Genomic DNA, 20962 nt, shown 5'->3' with positions numbered 1-20962 from the left:
TAGTTTTAGATTTATTTTTCATTGTTTGATAAGAAAATTGTTTCAGATTTTGTAGAATGAAATTCTTCTTTTTAATTCTGATAAGAAATTAGTTTCAGAGTAAATGGAAATTAGATTCATTTTATTTTGATAAAAATTAGATCTCCCTGTGTGTATAAATAAATCTCCTCTCTCTGTGAACGAATTTTCCCTGTGCAAAGAAATGGATAACTCTCTCTGTGAATGAAATTTTTCCTGTGTAGAGAAATGAATTCCTTTCTCTGTGAATAAGTAGAAATGGAGAAAAGAATTAAACTCTCTTTATCTGTAAATGTATTTCCCTGTAGAAAAACAAAGAAATGAGAAAAAAATCCCTCTGGTTTCTGCTTCATTTTACCTCTGAAATTTATTACCCTGCTTTGAGTAATCTTCAATAACTCATTAAAATTAAATTTATTACTCCTGTATGAGATATAAGAAAAAGATAATAATAATAATATAACATTTATGTACTCATATATATATATATATATATATATATATACATATAAATTTATGCACTATAACATTTAGGTACTTATATATATATATATATATATGTATATATATATATATATACATATACATATATAAATTAAAAAGAACAAAGGCAAGAAAAAACCCCATCAAACGTAGGAAAATCTCCTTAAAACTCCGTAACGCACGGCTTTCCACGTACTCGGTCGCAGTCTGCATGGACGGTTTCAATAAACCGTCGCAGGGTACGGGGGGGGGGGGGGGGCCACGGCATCCCCTCATCCCTGCGGACCTGCGACTGCAGGGCCGCAGGGGTGATGGGACCCGTGGTCCCCACCCCGCAGCCCCTTTGTATTTACAACAAAAACTTTTTTAAAATTCGATTTTTTTGTAATTCGAAGTTGAAAGTTTTAAATTGTTTTTTTTGATAATAATAAACTAAGTTAATTACCATCTAGTTAATTTTTAAGGTTGATAATAATGACATTTAGTGATGATTTTGTTTTCCTTAGTGTACATTTAAGGATATTGACTTTCAATTAAAAATGGGATTAATGATTGTAATTAAACTATCCTTATAGACTTTAAAATCGTAGACTATATTCTTCAAAAAAAATTAAGAAATATTGGGACGCTTGATTTGGTCCTTAGAGATTAACTTACCTTATTGCAAATATTTAGATTTGACCGTCATTTTGGACTCCCTAAGTCATCTTACATCATGGATTAATTGCTTTCGTTCATAGCATGCGAATTATTATATCTTTCATGCAGTTACTATTATGCAAGTTTCATTTGTTATGCAAATTTCACTTCAAGTAGTTACTTCCATTGTTTACGCTTCATTTTGTTATTCGTAGTTAGAAAACTAAATAAAGGAAGTTGGAAAACCAAAACTAGCAACGTTCGGTATATATGGTGCCTCTGGGTCACGCTTACGGGTAACGCCGTCGTGTTGAACTACTGCACTTAACGCCTAATAAAGCTGCATTAACGACGTCTGTGGCATCGTCCCTATAAATCGTCGGGGAGTAATAAGGGACATTTGGAAGATAAAAATCCAAGGGGCGGGTAATCCCTCTTGGATCGATAATTTAATAAGATAACTTTCAATTGAATTTCACACCCGTTGAGATAAACCATAGTAAACCCCTCCTAGGGATGGACTAGTTAAGAGCTCTCGTGAAATTGACTTTATTTATTTATTTATTCACCTCGAAGGGATATTGGTGATTTGCAATTGGGTGACGTTCATGTTAAGTACTAGGATCTAGTTTTTTTTTAGGCCACAAGCAATAGGCCATCTTGAGCCTTCGCTTAAGTGCTACCTTCGTGGGTAGCAACCGCAGAGAAACTGTCTGGGACACTGACCCTAGAAAGGGTTGCGTACCCACAAAATCAGTTTACATCAAACCATAGATTAGAAAATAGAACTACATACTTTACGCCTTGATCCCGCGCCGAAGCGGGTATGTAGGCAGTCTTGGGACGGAGTTGTCCCTCGTACTCAGGTGTTCGTGGGTGGGGTCTAGGCTTGGTTGAGTAAGAATCCTAATTGAAAGATAAGTTAATCAAATTTAATTCAATGCATACTCGGAAGGAATCCCGTATGGATTCGCTTGACTTCTCGAGGCTTTAAGCCAAATTCCGAGGCGGAATTCAAGCTTGTATTATTTTCTTATTACTCCTAAGGACGGCGACCTCGGTGCATTCTTGTTAGAAGAATGTAGTACTTAGTGAGTGGCTCAGGACCCGAATGGTCCCGATGAGTCTAAGTCTCTGGCCAGAGCATCTCCTATCCCGTTTGGATGGATGCCTACCCCGTATGGGTAGATGCCTATCCCGTATTGGATAGATGGAATTTACGTCCCGTATGGACAATTGCCTAACCCGTATGGTTAGAAGCTCATCCCGAATGGATGAATGCCCAATCCTATTGGATGGATGCCCAGAGTATGCAATTGAATAAAACATAATAAAGAAAAAAAAAAAAATATACTCAATTTTTGTTGGATGAATCATGGTGGGTTGTTACATGTGGTATCAGAGCAAAGGTTCAAATCTAGGCCTTGTGCTCACTTCAATTTATTCAACTAAGGGAATGTTTTACAATAATAGAAATTAAATTTTATTCCACAAAAAGAAAACTAACTACATAATTTAACTTTCAGGTAAAACCTAGAATGGCAAGAGTAAGAGGAAGAGGAAGAGGAAGAGGAAGGGGAAGAGGAAGAGGAAGAGGAATAGGAATGGGTAATGGAAGACGTACTAGGAGTCAAAGGGAGGAAAACCATGAGGAAAACCATGAGGAAAACCATGAAGGGAACCATGAGGAAGACCATGAAGAGGCTCGACACAACCTAGGGAATAATGGAGATGGGGTCCAAGCTATAATCGACCTTCTAACCGAACAAAGAGATAAAATCAACTTCCTGGAACAATCACTGCAGGACCTTAGGGAAAGGCAGAATATCTATGAGAATAGAAGTGGTACCGAGAATGGAAACCCTGGTAGCAATCAAGGAAATGTGATGGGTAATGGAAAGGAAAATAACATATTAGAACTCTCCAAGGATTTGAAGAAAATCACCCCTCCTAAGTTCGATGGGAGGCAGATTGGTGAAGGGGCTGAGAATTGGCTAAATGAAATGGAGAAATATTTTGAGCTAAGAGATTTCAGCGAAACAACTAAGGCTTTATGGGGCTCCTATCAACTCACAGGGGAGGCGGCTAGTTGGTGGACCAACACCAAGGAACAAAATGGGTATAACAGGGATACAATCACATGGGATCAATTTGTTCACCATTTTCGAGATAGGTGGCTTCCTCAATTGTTCTTTGATGAGAAAGTGACAGAATTCCATAACCTACGTCAAGGGCCCCTATCCGTTCAACAATATTGGGATAAATTCGCCAAGTTGCTTAAGTATGTGCCTATGTACCAAAGGGATGAAGAAGGCCAAGCAAGGAAATTCATTTTGGGGCTGAATACCAACATAGGGGCAGAGGTTGATATGCATGGACCCAGAAACATGAATGAAGTACTTGAAAAGTCTCTAAGGCAAGAGAGGAAGATTCAAACACTAGCAGGACGAAACTATAATGGGAACCACTCATTTAAAAGGAAGCAAGAATTCAATGGAAACACTAATTTCAACAAGGGTCAAAGGAATAACTCTTCCGAAAGGAGACCACCGCCTAATCAATATCAGAGGAATGGAAATGATAATAACAGGGGCAATAATAACAGGGGCAATGATAACAGGGGCAACTATAACAGGAATGACCAGCAGAACAGGATAACTTATCCACCCAGGGGAAATGAAACAAGGAATGATCCCCCTAGAAATCAAGGTAGGAGAGGTCCTCCAGGCGGATGCTTTATGTGCGGGGAGAACCATTTTGCTAGAGATTGCCCCAGGATGCAAGGAGAAATTAGAGCCAATCAACCCCAACAAGGGCCCCAACAGAGGATTCATGCAGCAGTTAGGAACCAAAGAAGGAGATACCAGAATGTTCCCGTGGAAACTACAGGTACACTATTTGAACGACCAATATCCATTTTAATTGACACTGGATCATCTGAATGTTTCATCTCACCTGAATTAGTGAACAAATATGCATTAAAAGTTAATCAAATGGAGTCATCATGGATGGTTCAATATGGGGATAAGGCAACTAGAGAAGTAACTAAGTGTTTACCAAGGGCAAAGGTACAATTCCCTGAGTTCGAAACAAGGGTAAATCTCTATGTGGCACCCTTAGGACTATATGATGTAATTATGGGAATGAGTTGGTTAGCAGACCACCAAGCTAATGTAGATTGTTATAGCAAAATTGTTGAATGTTTGGATGATGGGGGGAAAAGGGTCAAAATCCAAGGAAAGTTTAAACCCATTAATATAGAAACTATCTCAGCAATGCAATTAAAGAAGGAAAGGAGAAGAGGAGGACAAATCTTTATGGTCGAAATCGATGAAGGAAAGGAGGAAAATACACCAACATTTGAAAATACCCCTTTCTTAAAGGAGTTTAGGGATGTTTTTCCAGAAGAACTACCCGGTTTACCCCCTAAGAGAAAGTTTGACTTTTCTATCGAAGTACTCCCAGGAGCTGAACCAGTATCAAAGGCACCTTACCGAATGAACACAACCGAATTACAGGAGCTCAAAATGCAATTAGAGGAACTCTTAGCTAAGGGATTAATAAGGCCAAGTGTATCACCGTGGGGAGCGCCAATTTTATTTGTTAAGAAGAAGGATGGAACCTTAAGGCTATGCATCGACTATAGGATGTTGAACAAAGTTACCATAAAGAATAGGTATCCCTTACCTCGCATAGAGGACCTTTTTGACCAAATGAAAGGAGCGGTAGTTTTCTCGAAAATAGATCTTCGGTCAGGGTATCATCAACTCAGAATTAAGGAAGAAGACATTCCGAAGACAACTTTCAGGATGAGATATGGACACTATGAATTCACAATAGTTCCTTTTGGAGTAACTAATGCCCCAGCTGCATTCATGAACCTGATGAATAGTGTATTCCATGACTACTTGGATAAGTTTGTTTTGGTATTCTTGGATGACATTTTGATTTATTCTAGAAATGAAGAGGAACATTTAGCGCACCTACAAATTGTTTTGCAAAGATTGAGAGAACATAAGTTATATGGAAAATTGTCCAAATGCGCCTTCTTTGAGGAAAAGATTCACTATCTTGGGCATATAATATCAAAGGAAGGAATAGCAGTCGACCCAGATAAAATAAAGGCGATAGTAGAATGGCCAATCCCTAAGAATGTTTCAGAGGTAAGAAGCTTTATGGGGCTAGCAGGTTACTATAGGAGGTTTGTGGAAGGATTCTCTAAGATAGCAAATCCCATCACCTCGTTGCAAAGGAAGGGCAAAAGGTTTGTATGGACCGAGCAAAGTGATAAGGCATTTCAAATCTTGAAGGGAAAACTAACTTCAGCACCCATTCTAAAGGTACCAGACCCAAATGGACACTTCACAGTTGTAACAGATGCTTCTATTGAAGGGTTAGGAGGAGTACTTGTCCAAGATGAAGGGGTAGTGGCTTATGAATCTAGGAAGCTAAAGACTCATGAAGTCAATTATGCACCCCACGACTTAGAGTTGGCAGCAATTGTGCATGCCCTGCAAAAGTGGAGACACTTCTTACTAGGGAAGCCCTTTGAGCTTAAGTCGGACAACCAAGGACTAAAATACATCTTTACCCAACCTCACTTAAACGCCAGACAAAGAAGGTGGTTAGAGTTTCTAAGTGAATATGACTTTGAGATTGAATATATTAAGGGGAAAGAAAATAGGGTGGCAGATGCCTTAAGTAGGAGAAGACACTTAATGACTATAGCAACCTTCAAAACCTCTTTCAAAAGGCAAGTAATGGATGAGCAAGGACATGACCCATGGTATGAGCAAGTCAAATTAACTATAAGACACAACCCGACCGACCCTAAGGTCAAAGGGTATGCATTTGATGAAGATGGGCTACTCAGATACAATAACAGAATCTATGTTCCTAATTCAGGGAATTTAAGGGAAGTAGTCTTATCGGAGGCTCACAATGCCCCTTATTCAGGCCACCCAGGAGTTAACAAACTTTGTGCAGATCTAAAGAAGTTATACTTTTGGCAAGGGTTGAAGAGCGATATTGTCAAGTATGTAGCTAAATGTTTGGAGTGTCAAAGAGTAAAGGCAGAACATAGGCACCCAGCTGGATTGTTACAATTGCACGATGTACCCCAACATAAGTGGCAAGTTATTAGTATGGATTTTGTACAAGGGCTACCCATGTCACCTTCTAGGCATGATGCAATAATGGTGGTAATTGACAAGCTCACTAAGGTGGCATACTTTATACCAGGAAATCTGACAGATGATGCACCCACCTTGGCTAGACGTTTCATTAAGGAGATAGTTAGGTTGCATGGAGTACCAGAGAAAATCATATCAGACAGAGATGCAAGATTCACTTCCAGGTTTTGGACCATTCTTCAATCAGCTCTAGAGACTCAACTAAATTTTAGCACCGCATACCATCCGGAAACCGACGGTCAGACAGAAAGGACAAATCAGATTATGGAAGACCTGCTTCGTATGTACTGCATGGACCAACAGAGAAAATGGGAAGAGTACCTACCTTTGGTAGAGTTTGCCTACAATAATACATATCAAACATCTTTGGGAATGGCACCTTTTGAAGCTTTGTATGGTAGACCATGTCGAACACCCTTGAGTTGGGATAGTCTTGAGGATAGAGTGATTATTGGGCCAGATATGTTGAAAGAAATGGAAAGGAAAACTAAGGAAATTAGGCAAAGGTTGAAGGAAGCCTCGGATAGGCAGAAAAGTTATGCAGATAAAAACAGAACACCAAGGGAGTTTGAAGTAGGAGAGAAAGTCTTCCTAAGGGTTAGGCCACACAAGAGTTCTATAAGATTTGGGAAAAAGACTAAGCTTGCACCTCGTTATGTCGGACCCTTTGAAATATTGGGAAGAATTAATCCAGTTGCTTATCGGTTGGCCTTGCCTCCCCAATTGAGCCGAATCCATGATGTCTTCCATGTATCTCTTCTTAAGAAGTATGTACCTGACGAGAAACACATTTTGAATTGGGATGCCTTGCAGGTCCAAGAAATGGGGGGAATAATGATAGAGCCATTTAGAATCTTGGAGAGGCGCCAGTGCCAGTTGCGCAGCAGAGAGGTTGATCAGTGCAAAGTGCAATGGGACCAGTACGACGAGAAGAATGCCACGTGGGAGGATACTAAGGAGATGCAGCAGCTATTTCCCTTTTTATTTTGAACATGAACTATAAACTCTTTTGAATGCATTTAATAAGTGCATCGGGACGATGCACAGATTAAGGGGGGGAGGATGTCACAACCCTCCTTTATCACTTTTTTTGATTTAAAATACAAAACTTTATTTATACTCTTTGGATGAATTATTATTGGAATAAATTAATAAACCACACACACATGGAAAATGCATATATATTTTAAATTAGTTATTTAATTTCCCTCACCCAATTTAAGGCACATGTTGTAGGAGGAATAAGAAGCTTCTAGAGGCTTCTCCACCTCCTTGCATGTAACTCCTCCCACTAAGCCCAATTAATTTGCATGGAGGCCAAAATTGGGAGAGAATCTCTTTTTTTTCCAATTAACAATTAGGTAGTGGGAATTTGAAATTTCTTTTATAAAATAGGTACAAGTTTCAAAAGAAAAGTTAGCTATTCCATAAGAAATTCTGCAATTTCTCCTTTGTAGTCCATTTTTCATTTGCAGCCAAGGTTTTGTTGGGAGGATTTTCTCTTCAACTTGGAGGATCAAGGAAGACTCCACACCATCTTCAAGCATCCAGGTTCCTCCAACTTAGTTCATGCATCTCATTTTTATGGTAGATTAGATTTTAATAGATTAATTATGAGTATGAAATTTATTTGTATTTTGTTAAAGAATTAGTTTAGATTTTGTAGAAAATGAGAGTCATGATTTAAATAAGATTCATTGTTGAAATTTCTTGATATGAAATTAGTCTCTAGATTTTGTAAATAATGAGATTTATTGTTAAATAAGATTCATTGTTTAAATTTTTGATAAGAATGTAGTTTCAGATTTTTAGAAAATAAAATTCATTGTTTTGATAAGAAAATTGTTTCAGATTTTTGTAGAATGAAATTCATTTTTTTGAAATAAGATTCATTGTTTAAATTTTTAGTTTCCGATTTTAGAGAATAAAATTCATTGTTTTGATAAGATATCTATCTCAGATTTTTTTTTAGAATGAGATTCATTTTTTTGAAAATAAGATTCATTAGTTTTAGATTTATTTTTCATTGTTTGATAAGAAAATTGTTTCAGATTTTGTAGAATGAAATTCTTCTTTTTAATTCTGATAAGAAATTAGTTTCAGAGTAAATGGAAATTAGATTCATTTTATTTTGATAAAAATTAGATCTCCCTGTGTGTATAAATAAATCTCCTCTCTCTGTGAACGAATTTTCCCTGTGCAAAGAAATGGATAACTCTCTCTGTGAATGAAATTTTTCCTGTGTAGAGAAATGAATTCCTTTCTCTGTGAATAAGTAGAAATGGAGAAAAGAATTAAACTCTCTTTATCTGTAAATGTATTTCCCTGTAGAAAAACAAAGAAATGAGAAAAAAATCCCTCTGGTTTCTGCTTCATTTTACCTCTGAAATTTATTACCCTGCTTTGAGTAATCTTCAATAACTCATTAAAATTAAATTTATTACTCCTGTATGAGATATAAGAAAAAGATAATAATAATAATATAACATTTATGTACTCATATATATATATATATATATACATATAAATTTATGCACTATAACATTTAGGTACTTATATATATATATATATGTATATATATATATATATATATATATATATATATATATATATATATATATATATATATATATATATATATATATATATATATATATATACATATACATATATAAATTAAAAAGAACAAAGGCAAGAAAAAACCCCATCAAACGTAGGAAAATCTCCTTAAAACTCCGTAACGCACGGCTTTCCACGTACTCGGTCGCAGTCTGCATGGACGGTTTCAATAAACCGTCGCAGGGTACGGGGGGGGGCCCACGGTATCCCCTCATCCCCGCGGACCTGCGACTGCAGGGCCGCAGGGGTGATGGGACCCGTGGTCCCCACCCCGCAGCCCCTTTGTATTTACAACAAAAACTTTTTTAAAATTCGATTTTTTTGTAATTCGAAGTTGAAAGTTTTAAATTGTTTTTTTTGATAATAATAAACTAAGTTAATTACCATCTAGTTAATTTTTAAGGTTGATAATAATGACATTTATTGATGATTTTGTTTTCCTTAGTGTACATTTAAGGATATTGACTTTCAATTAAAAATGGGATTAATGATTGTAATTAAACTATCCTTATAGACTTTAAAATCGTAGACTATATTCTTCAAAAAAAATTAAGAAATATTGGGACGCTTGATTTGGTCCTTAGAGATTAACTTACCTTATTGCAAATATTTAGATTTGACCGTCATTTTGGACTCCCTAAGTCATCTTACATCATGGATTAATTGCTTTCGTTCATAGCATGCGAATTATTATATCTTTCATGCAGTTACTATTATGCAAGTTTCATTTGTTATGCAAATTTCACTTCAAGTAGTTACTTCCATTGTTTACGCTTCATTTTGTTATTCGTAGTTAGAAAACTAAATAAAGGAAGTTGGAAAACCAAAACTAGCAACGTTCGGTATATATGGTGCCTCTGGGTCACGCTTACGGGTAATGCCGTCGTGTTGAACTACTGCACTTAACGCCTAATAAAGCTGCATTAACGACGTCTGTGGCATCGTCCCTATAAATCGTCGGGGAGTAATAAGGGACATTTGGAAGATAAAAATCCAAGGGGCGGGTAATCCCTCTTGGATCGATAATTTAATAAGATAACTTTCAATTGAATTTCACACCCGTTGAGATAAACCATAGTAAACCCCTCTTAGGGATGGACTAGTTAAGAGCTCTCGTGAAATTGACTTTATTTATTTATTTATTTATTCACCTCGAAGGGATATTGGTGATTTGCAATTGGGTGACGTTCATGTTAAGTACTAGGATCTAGTTTTTTTTTAGGCCACAAGCAATAGGCCATCTTGAGCCTTCGCTTAAGTGCTACCTTCGTGGGTAGCAACCGCAGAGAAACTGTCTGGGACACTGACCCTAGAAAGGGTTGCGTACCCACAAAATCAGTTTACATCAAACCATAGATTAGAAAATAGAACTACATACTTTACGCTTGATCCCGCGCCGAAGCGGGTATGTAGGCAGTCTTGGGACGCAGTTGTCCCTCGTACTCAGGCGTTCGTGGGTGGGGTCTAGGCTTGGTTGAGTAAGAATCCTAATTGAAAGATAAGTTAATCAAATTTAATTCAATGCATACTCGGAAGGAATCCCGTATGGATTCGCTTGACTTCCCGAGGCTTTAAGCCAAATTCCGAGGCGGAATTCAAGCTTGTATTATTTTCTTATTACTCCTAAGGACGGCGACCTCGGTGCATTCTTGTTAGAAGAATGTAGTACTTAGTGAGTGGCTCAGGACCCGAATGGTCCCGATGAGTCTAAGTCTCTGGCCAGAGCATCTCCTATCCCGTTTGGATGGATGCCTACCCCGTATGGGTAGATGCCTATCCCGTATTGGATAGATGGAATTTACGTCCCGTATGGACAATTGCCTAACCCGTATAGTTAGAAGCTCATCCCGAATGGATGAATGCCCAATCCTATTGGATGGATGCCCAGAGTATGCAATTGAATAAAACATAATAAAGAAAAAAAAAAATATACTCAATTTTTGTTGGATGAATCATGGTGGGTTGTTACATTCTGCCCTTCATCTATCTTCATCTCTACCTCTATCTTCATTTGAATTTGATTAGAATGTATTTTTAAATGTGTATTGATTAATTTTTTTTTCTATTTAGATGTGTATTGATTTTTTGCATTGGTATTTTCAATTAATGTATGACTCATCATCAAAATAAAGAAAATTTTTAAATATATGGATGAACTAATCTTCTTTAAAAAGAAGATGAGTGAAGAAAAAAACCATTAAATATAATAATTAATCAAAATTAGAAAATGAAAAATAAAAAAAGTCAAAATCAAACAAAAAAACACACAAAAATAATTTAAGATTAGAATATATAACAGTATAATCAAGGAAAATTTAAGATTAGAACACAATGATATAAGCAAGACTGAAAAAATAATTGTAAAATCTTATATTTTTAAAAAATAACTACTTTTTAAAAAATGGTTCAAATTAAATTGAGATTAATAATTATATCGATAAGTTGATATATATTTCATTAATATAATAATATTATTTTGATATACAATATAAAAAATTGAATTGAGATTTTGAAACGGATAATTCTCTTTAGAGACAGTTTTATCTTATGATCTAGGAGATTAACATTTTGTTATTTGTCTGATTATTGATATTCAGAATTGCAATGGAAGTAGTTTTTGCCCTTTTGAAGTTTTCAAGGTAAGACATACATCCTCTGAGTTTGTGAGCATGCATATGAACGCACACTAGGATTCTCCGTTGGGTTTTATTCTTTTAAAGTTTTCAAGGATAGAAGACACTAAGAAGTGCTTTTACAATGCAGGCAAATGTTGTTGGTCCACATCTCCAACAGAAATTTGAGTTATTGTGCAACACTCCTACAGATTGCCCTTTGGCTAATGATCGTTCTCGTGAAGATAAAACGAATTTGTAATTACTTCCTACTATATTTTTGGAAGGACCATTAAGTTGAATTTCTTTTTTATGTATTTGAAGATTTAAAATTACATATAATTTCATGGAGAAATTTACAATTTGATTGTCTTAATGGAGACGAGGAGGACGAATTGATAGATGATACAGTTTTTAATTTGAGTAGAGCCATTTATAAGAAAGAATAGATTGTACTGCCATTTATAAGATAAAGTCCCATTCAGTTTATTTCAGCATTGCTTAGAAATGTTTGTCTTGCAGGAAATTGTCTGTGAAGGGTGGGCATGATTTAGATATTACATTGTTGGTTCAGGTACAAGTTCAAAGTTCAAGTATGTTGGTATGATAACAAAAAATTCTAGATACAGTTCGATTCAACATAGCTATTATATCTAATTTGATTTCTTTTAAATATAAAGAATTGAAAACATGCTAAAAAAAAGATTTATTCTTGAAAGGGATAGGATTCAGTAAGAAGTGCTTTTGCAATGCAGGGAAAAGTTGCAGATCTACACCTCAACCACAAATCTGATTCAGTGTGCACCATTAAGGCAACACTTGAAAATTGATCTTTTACTGATGATCATTCTTGTGAATATAAAACAGAGTTTTAATTATTTCGTACTATGTTATTGGAAGCCACATTGAATTGAAATTGTTTCTTCCTTATTTATTTGAAATTATCAAATTATATATTATTTATGGAGATATAACAATTTTATTGTCTCGTGAAAAGGACGAGAAGAACAAAATTAATAAGATGACGCAGTTGCTTAATTTATATGACATTTAGAAGAAAGCGTAAACTGTACTGCCATTTATACGAAAGCGTGGACTGTATGTAGTATGTAAGATAAAGTGTCTTTCAATTTATTTTAGCTTTTGGTTAGAAATGTTTGTCGTGCAGGAAATGGTTTGTAAATGAAGGGAATAAAAAGGTGCATGAACTATAATATAAGTTGCTGGTTCGGGTACAGGTTCAAGATTCAAGTATGTTGTTTTTCCCAAATACACTTCAGTTCAACACAACATAAAAAATCGTAGAAGTCAAAACATGACAGTGATAAGAATTGATTATTATAGTAAATATAATTCTCTAGCACTTTTGTCTCCGATATACCCACAGGGTACCTGGTAAGTATGGTAGGAATGGTTGCAATAATTCAAAAGAAATGTGGGGAAGTCGGGAGTGACAGTAAGTTTCGATAGGTTGATCAGAATGTACTGTTGATTATATTTATTAATTAATTAAAAAATCAGAATATAATTATTTTTTTATTTTTAATTAAATAAAAATACGGTCAAAGGAGCATTTAAAAAATCAGAATATAATTGCTTTTTATTCTTAATTAATTAAAAAATACAGTCAAAGGTGCATTTTGATACCTGTATAGACATTGCCAAAAGGTTTTGTGGATTATCGAGTATGGGTTGTATTTAATCACTATGAGTGTTGGGAAAGCATAGAAGAGCATGTGGGTCCTCTCGCTAACATATTCAGTTACATATCCCCTAAAAGCAATTGATGCATTTAGTACACCTAGGATAGTTAAATACACTACAAGGAAGACAAGAAACATAACATTTTAAAGAATTCAAAAACTCAACAATTATGGCCTACTCTTCCATCATGGATGTGGAAATGGATATGGATCTTTTTATAGTCTATGATATTGGCAGTCTGTTTTTTCGGTCTATATATAGCTTATAATATATAGTACTACCATGCACTTGATGCAAGAGGCACCTAACTATGTTACAAATAAGGCGTACATACCCTACCCCCTCTAGGATTTGAACTTGTGACCTCTCTTTCAAGAGTACATGTGAGGTATTCTACAATTTTTTTTTTCTCTTTTACTGGTTGATATATCGTCTTTGTTTGTCAAATCGTTCTCTTTAGACAACTTCCTAACATTTTGTAGGAGTCTATCTCCACTAAATGTCATTGTGTCTCTTCTCATCTCCTACCCAACCTTTTATGCATCTACACATAAATAATTAAAAACAAAAATCAATTTGAGAGGATAAAAATCTCTCATTGATGCATCTTCCTCTACGTTATGCCATTGGGGCATGCTTTCCAATTCTTTTTTTGCATATTGTATATTTAGTATAGCTATTACCCTATCGTAGACTATCAAGAGTTTATTTACTTCACGTGTTTTTTATTTTCTATCATTTTTTGACATGATCACAATATTATGCCCTTCACATTCATTGTTTGCAATGTCATCCTCTTCTATGAGTTCATTTCTACCATCAAATATGGAGCCACAAAAGATCATCTCTATTGCTAATTCATCACATGGATTGTATTTACACTTGCAACATATTAGACCACTCCTAGTGAGGTATTACATTCTTCTTCATTGTAGTCTTCTAACTCATATCCTATTTAATTGTAATTATCAATTTATTTTCTTCTTTAAGTTAAAACAACTTAACATCGTCTTCCTATTTATCCATCTCTTTCTCTTAAACTCTTCACAAAACAAATTTAATTGTCATTCATTGATTGGTTGTTTTACTAACTCAAACAATTGAATCTTTCTTTCTTTTAGCAATTGTATTCCCCAAATGTGTTAGAGTAATTGGGTCTTTACTTGATTAATTAAACATTATTTGTTTAATTCTTTAAGTTTCCAATTATCTTTTTACACTTAAGCTAACTTTAGGTGCATATAATTAATTATTATGTGCAAACCTAGGGTTTTCCCTTTTTAGGGTTTCTTGACCTATTAGATATTTTTTTTTCTTTTCATTGTATTATTCTTTTCACAATACTTTTTCTTATGTTTTTCTTGTTCTTCAGATTTTGTTTCATTGCTTCTCCTTGTAACAGGTTATTCGGCTTGCAGAAGATCTTCAGGTTATTGTGGGGTTGTATTTCTCAACTCCTATATGGTATCAGAGCTTCAGATCTGCAGCTACCTATTCTTGTTTTGAGATTTTTGGCTTTGGAAGCAGATCTGGGGTTTCAGGAATTTTTTTGTGTATCTAGGGTTTGATCTTTTTTCTGAGCACTTTGGGCCTAAACGGACCTCACCATCATGCTCAGAAGGCCTGAAAACCTCTATGGTCATATAAAATTTGACCTTTTTTGACACCTGAGCATCTAGGTGATTTTTTTCTCTCCAAGCCAGGCCGTACGACCCTAGCACGCAAATCGAAAAAAAAATTTGCAAAAAAAAAAATGCTTTTTTACGGCATGCAGGCCGAATTGTTTTGATTTTCAAAAAAATTATAAAAAAAAAAAAAATCAAATCAAAACAAAAAACACGCATTAAAAAAAAGGGGTTTTTTAAAACTCACCTTTTAGGGTACCGGACCTGACAGTCCGGTGCCGTATGGACCTGTCAGGCCGGCCCCATAGGCGCCGCCGGCCTTCTGCCCGGCTCTGGCTCCGGCGTCTTTCCCCGGCTTCGGCTCCGGCGACTTTCCCCAGCTCCGGGCTCCGGCGACTCTCCTCGGCTCCGACGACTTCCCCGGCTCCAAGCTCCGGCGACCTTCCTCCGCTCCGGCAGCGCTCCCACCGTCGCTCCCGCCCCGCCGGCGCACCACCATCGCCGAACTCTGCCACCTCCACCGGGCCATGCCACCTCTGCCCGACCCGAGCGCCGCTCCGCCACTGTGCCACCTGCGCCCGGCGCGAGCCCCACCTCCGCTCGGAGCACCACCAGCCTCTCCTCTCTAGTCCTTTTGAGAGGGGGTTGGTTTTTTGGGCCTAGATCGTGCATCCGGAGTCGGATTTTGGCGAACGAATAGGCGTTGGAAAAGTGATTCCGAGCCGGACCTTGTGGTGGTGGATTTTTTTCCTGGATCTACTGTTTGACTGAGTTTTTTTACTAGTCAAAGTCGGGCTTCTTTTTTGCACTTCCGGGGTCTTAGAATGGGCAAACGGACTCCATTTTTCGAAAACGAATAGGCGTTGGAAAGCTCTCAGCATGCTCTATTCAGATTTGTGATCCTTTTTCTCAGAATTTTCACCAGGTACATGAGATATCAGTTTGAATTTTTTTTGCTTAAGCACTACTTCCTTCTCATTACTATGTACTAGGGTTTGGGTTTCTCCATTGTGGGGGGGGTGTTTTTTTCTCGCTTTTTGTCATTTATATCAGAAATCAGGAACACCTAAACTCTCAAAACAAACAAACCCTTCTGCATCTTCTGTCTATTCTGAAAGATCACATAATAAAAAACAACCAACAAGCAGGGGCAGGTGCAGAGTTTTCTCTTTGTTCACATGGCAGATCCTTCAGTTGAGTTGTTGACTTCACACAACTATCACACCTGGAAGCCCCGCATCACAAGGCTTCTCAGGTCACAAGGGTTGTGGGCTACTTTGGATGAGGTTCACCCAGACCTTCACCGTCCTTATGAGGTTCTTATGTACCAGAACAAGCTGGATGAGGCCATGGGTTTGATCGCTTTGCATGTCTCCGACAGTCTTCTGTTTCATCTTGATGAGTTGCTTACTCCTCAGGATATGTGGTTGAAGTTTGATTCTCTCTTCGGGAGGGTCAATGAGATTCGGGCATTACAGATTGAAGCAGAGTTGACTTCATTGTTACCTGATACCTTTCCCACTATTGAAGATTTTTTGAACAAATTCAAGACTACCAGATCTATTCTTCAGGGCTGTGGAAAGAACAAGACCAAAACTGAGTGCATTCATTTGATTCTTTCGAAGCTTCGGGGTCCCTTTCAATTTTTTGCCTCTGCTTTCTACTCCACCATGGATGGTTTGGGTACTAATTTCACCATGCCTAGCTTTGATGTCTTTTGTGAGCGCTTGTCTCGTGAGCAGTCTCATCTTTCTCAGTTGGATACGCTCTCAGGTTCCAAGAACAAAGCATTGGTTGCTCAGTCCTCTAAGGCGAAGGACAAACAAAAGCAGAAACCGAAGCCGAAATAGCCTTCTGCAGGTAGTGAGAATTCCTCCAAGCCTACTCTTAAGTCTGATTCAAAACCAGTTCCTCCTAAACAAGGGAAACCTTCACAGTTCGGTGAGTCTTCCTCCAAGACTAAGAAGAAATCATCAGACACTTGCAGTTTTTGTGGGAAGGACGGACATCCAGTTTCCAGGTGTTGGAAACGATTAGAGGCTTTAGAGGAAGCCATGCAGCAGCATCACATTTCCTCACCTCAGGCGTCTTCTCCTTCCACAGGGAAAGGTCATGCTCTCACTGCTAGAGCTTCGACCTCTGGGTCCACTTGGATTCTAGATTCTGGTGCTTCTCACCATATGACACACACTCAATAGTTGGTTACTTCTCTTGCCTCTTGTGGTATTTCACAGATTGCAGTGGGTGACTCAGTTCATCTTTCCGTCTTGGGTTTAGGTTCTGTTTCTTTGGATGGGGGTACTCTACAGGATGTTCTGGTTGTCCCTGACATCTCGACGAACCTCCTGTCCATTTATTAGATTTGCCACTCTGGCTCTGGTAAGACAGTTGAGTTCTCACCACATGATGTGGTTATTCGAGACCTCCATGACCCTGATTTGGTTGTGGCTTCTGGTAGTGTGGATTCTACATCTCGTCTCTACAGATTTGATGAATTTGAGCCCTCTTCGGGTACAGGTTCATCTCTCATAGCACATGCAAATTCAGTGAGTAAGCTTTGGCATGAGCGATTGGGCCATGTCAATTACAGATATCTTCAGCAGATGAGTACACAGGCACTTGTTCTTGGGCTCCCATAGATTTCTTGCACTGATGGTGTTTGTCATGGTTGTGTTCTTGGCAAGCATCACCGAGATCCCTTTTCGAAGGGGAGAGCCTCTCATTCTTTGGCACCCTTGGAGTTGATTCACAGTGATCTCATGTCATTTCCCACTCCTTTTTCAGGGGCCAAGTATGTACTTACGTTTATTGATGACTTCTCCAGACGCACATGGGTGTACTTTCTTAAGTACAAGTCTAATGTCTTTGATTCATTTCGAATCTTCAAGACATTTGTCGAGAAACAGTCTGGCTGTTCTATTCAGCGGATACGTACAGATAATGGGGGGGAGTATGTGAATCAGGCTTTCAGAGATTTTTGCACTGAGCATGGTTTGCAGCATCAGTTTACTGTTCCCTACACCCCTCAGCAGAATGATGACGCTGAATGCAAGAATAGAACTTTACGGGAGATGGCGAATTGTATGATTCAGTCCAGGTTCCTGGATTCATCTTTTTGGCCTGAGGCAATCAATTGTGCCAACTATATTCAGAATCGGATACCTCACAAGGCTATTCGACATATGACTCCTGAGGAGGCTTGGTCTCATGACAAGCCTGATGTTTCCTTTTTTCGGGTATTTGGTAGTGAGGCATGGACCTTTATTCCTGATGCTCAGAGGAAAGCCATGGAGCGGAAGAGCCGACCACTCATTTTTGTTGGCTACTGTGAGGATGTTAAGGCATACAGGTTGTTTGATCCTGATTCCAGAGAGGTCCTGTTTCGACGGGATGTTCAGTTTGATGAGCGTTTTCCCACAGTGGATACCCCGACTCTAGTATCTACTCGTCTGCCTACTCCGGCCACTGTACCACTTCAGGATCTTTTTGAGGATGATTCTGATGATGGTGCTGATGCTCCACCATCCCCAACCCCATCATCCCCACCTCCACCTGCTCCACGTCAGATGCCCAAGTGGGCTCGCCTTACTGTTGCAGCGGCAGGTCCTCTGGCTGGTGATCCTTCACATACTTGTCGCACTCGTTCTCACACAGTGGGTTCTAGTCTTTTGAGTCATGCTATTTCAGATGATCCTCAGAAGTTTTCAGAGGCGACAGGTCACCCTGAGTGGGATTGTGCTATGGAGGAGGAGTATTCTTTTTTGATGAGGAATCATACATGGGATCTCTGTCCTCTTCCTAAGGGCAGAAAGATGGTTAGGTGTCGCTGGTTGTATCGCACTAAATATGCTGCTGATGGTTCCATTGATAAGTACAAGGCACGTCTTGTTGCTAAGGGTTTTTCACAGGTTGAGGGTATTGATTACTCCGAGACATTTGCCCCTATAGCCAAGATGAATTCCATTCGCTTTGTACTTTCTCTTGCAGCTTCTCAGCGTTGGCCTGTTTTTTAGATGGATGTGAAGAGTGCCTTCTTGCACGGGGATCTACAGGAGGAAATCTACATGGAACAACCTCAAGGATTTGTGCAGGATAGTTCTTTGGTTTGCAGACTTCAGTGTTCATTGTATGGTCTCAAACAGGCCCCTCGGGCTTGGTATGAGAAGATGGACTCTTTCTTGCTCTCCATTGGTTTCTCCCGCAGTCATTCTGATCACACCGTCTACATTCAGCTTCTTGAGGGTGACATTTTGATTCTTGTGCTATATGTTGATGATCTTCTCATCACGGGTAGCTCATCCTCTATAATTCAGCATATTCAGCGTGCTTTGATGGATCAGTTTGAGATGACAGATTTCGATCTCTTGCACTATTTCCTTGGTCTTCAGGTGATTCAATCTTCTAATGGGATCTCTCTCTACCAGAAGAAGTATGCTCTTGACATGCTTTAGCGCTTCGGCATGCTTGATTGTAAGTCTACTCCCACACCATTTCAGTCAGGGGTTGTTTTGACCACAACTTGTCCCACTCCTTCAGTCGATTCTACACTTTACAGGCAGTTGGTAGGTAGTTTGTTGTACCTGACTCACACCCGTCCTAATATTTCCTTTGCGGTTGGTCTTGTCTCTCGATTCTCTTATGATTCTCATGAGAGTCATTGGCAAGCTGCCAAACGTATTTTGAGGTACATTCAGGGCACTAGTTCTCATGGCATTCTTTATACATCAGGGGAACCTCACATTGTTGGCTACACTGACTCAGATTGGGCTGGTGATGTCACTGATCGGAAGTATACTTTCGGCTTTATTTTCTGTCTTGGCTCTAGTCCTATCACATGGTCTTGCAAGAAGCAGATTGCTCATGCATTATCATCTACAGAGGTTGAGTACCGCTCTATTGTGCTCGCTAGTCAGGAGATCTTATGGCTTCGACAGTTGATGACTAAGTTTGGTTTTCCTCCTGATAGTCCCACTATTCTTTGGTGTGACCATCAGAGTGCTATTCATATTTCTCGCAACCCGGTAGAGCATCAACGGACGAAGCACATTGAGCTTCATATGCATTTCATCCGTCAGTTGATTTAGGATGGTGTTCTCGTTTTGGAGTACATTCCCACTTCTGAGCAGGTTACAGACATCTTCACGAAACTTTTTGCATCGCCGCGCTATCTTCAATTGCGCTCTATGCTTGGGGTGAAAGAAGTTGTCCTTGGGGGGTCTTTATGAGGCCTTCCTTCCTTCTTCTTCTTTCAGCATGTTCTTTTATCTCTTTTTGGAGAGGAGTTTTTTCCCACTGGGTTTTCTCCTTTGTCTCTGTTTCATAGAGATTTCATTGTATTTGGGTACCTGATCAGGCCTTGTTGTCGGGACCCATCTTTCATGCTTTTAGTAGTTGTTCTAGGTTTTAGCTTCTCCCTAAGTCTAGCTTAAGGGGGGGTGTTAGAGTAATTGGGTCTTTACTTGATTAATTAAACATTATTTGTTTAATTCTTTAAGTTTCCAATTATCTTTTTACACTTAAGCTAACATTAGGTGCATATAATTAATTATTTTAATTAATTATTATGTGCAAACCTAGGGTTTTCCCTTTTTAGGGTTTCTTGACCTATTAGAGGTTTCTTTTTCTTTTCATTGTATTATTCTTTTCACAATACTTTTTCCTAGTGAATTGGAGCTCTCTTGTTTGGAGAATAGTTTTTCCTGTGTTTTTCTTGTTCTTCAGATTTTGCTTCATTGCTTCTCCTTGTAACAGGTTATTCGGCTTGCAGAAGATCTTCAGGCTATTGTGGGGTTCTATTTCTCAACTCTTATAAAATGCTCCTAGATTATAGCGGTTTCCTATTAAAAGAAATTTCACAATGTGAGTATTTATTACCATCAATCTTTTTTTCTTTTCATAATACTTGAATGCCTTTTTCCAACTACAAAATAAAAAGAAATAGAGGAAATCAATGTAAACTACGCAAAACATATGTGCTTAGCAAAAAATGGGTTGAAAAGGGATTTCATATGCGCAAGAATCCCTTCAAAATTCCCAAATGAGCCCTAAATAATTATGTCTTTGAAAAACA

At 38.1% G+C, this 20962-nt stretch overlaps 1 protein-coding gene across 2 annotated transcripts in view; it reads left to right on the top strand.

The window, feature by feature from the left end:
• The window catches only part of LOC131071222 (uncharacterized), a 181910-nt gene extending 169320 nt beyond the window's left edge, over positions 1 to 12590 (top strand). The window contains exons 8-11 of one of the 2 annotated variants that reach the window (XM_058006987.2): positions 11549 to 11590; positions 11715 to 11821; positions 12086 to 12137; positions 12319 to 12590. In XM_058006987.2, the coding sequence (XP_057862970.2) occupies positions 11549 to 11590; positions 11715 to 11821; positions 12086 to 12137; positions 12319 to 12393 (276 nt within the window). In that variant the 3' untranslated portion in view covers positions 12394 to 12590. The remainder of the gene's footprint in view (positions 1 to 11548; positions 11591 to 11714; positions 11822 to 12085; positions 12138 to 12318) is intronic. The other variant, XM_058006986.2, reaches the window with a different exon arrangement.
• The last annotated feature ends 8372 nt before the right edge of the window (positions 12591 to 20962 follow it).

This window comes from Cryptomeria japonica, chromosome 7 (assembly GCF_030272615.1).
Source record: "Cryptomeria japonica chromosome 7, Sugi_1.0, whole genome shotgun sequence".
Lineage (NCBI taxonomy): Eukaryota > Viridiplantae > Streptophyta > Pinopsida > Cupressales > Cupressaceae > Cryptomeria > Cryptomeria japonica.
This window is presented reverse-complemented; position numbering and strand designations above follow the sequence as displayed.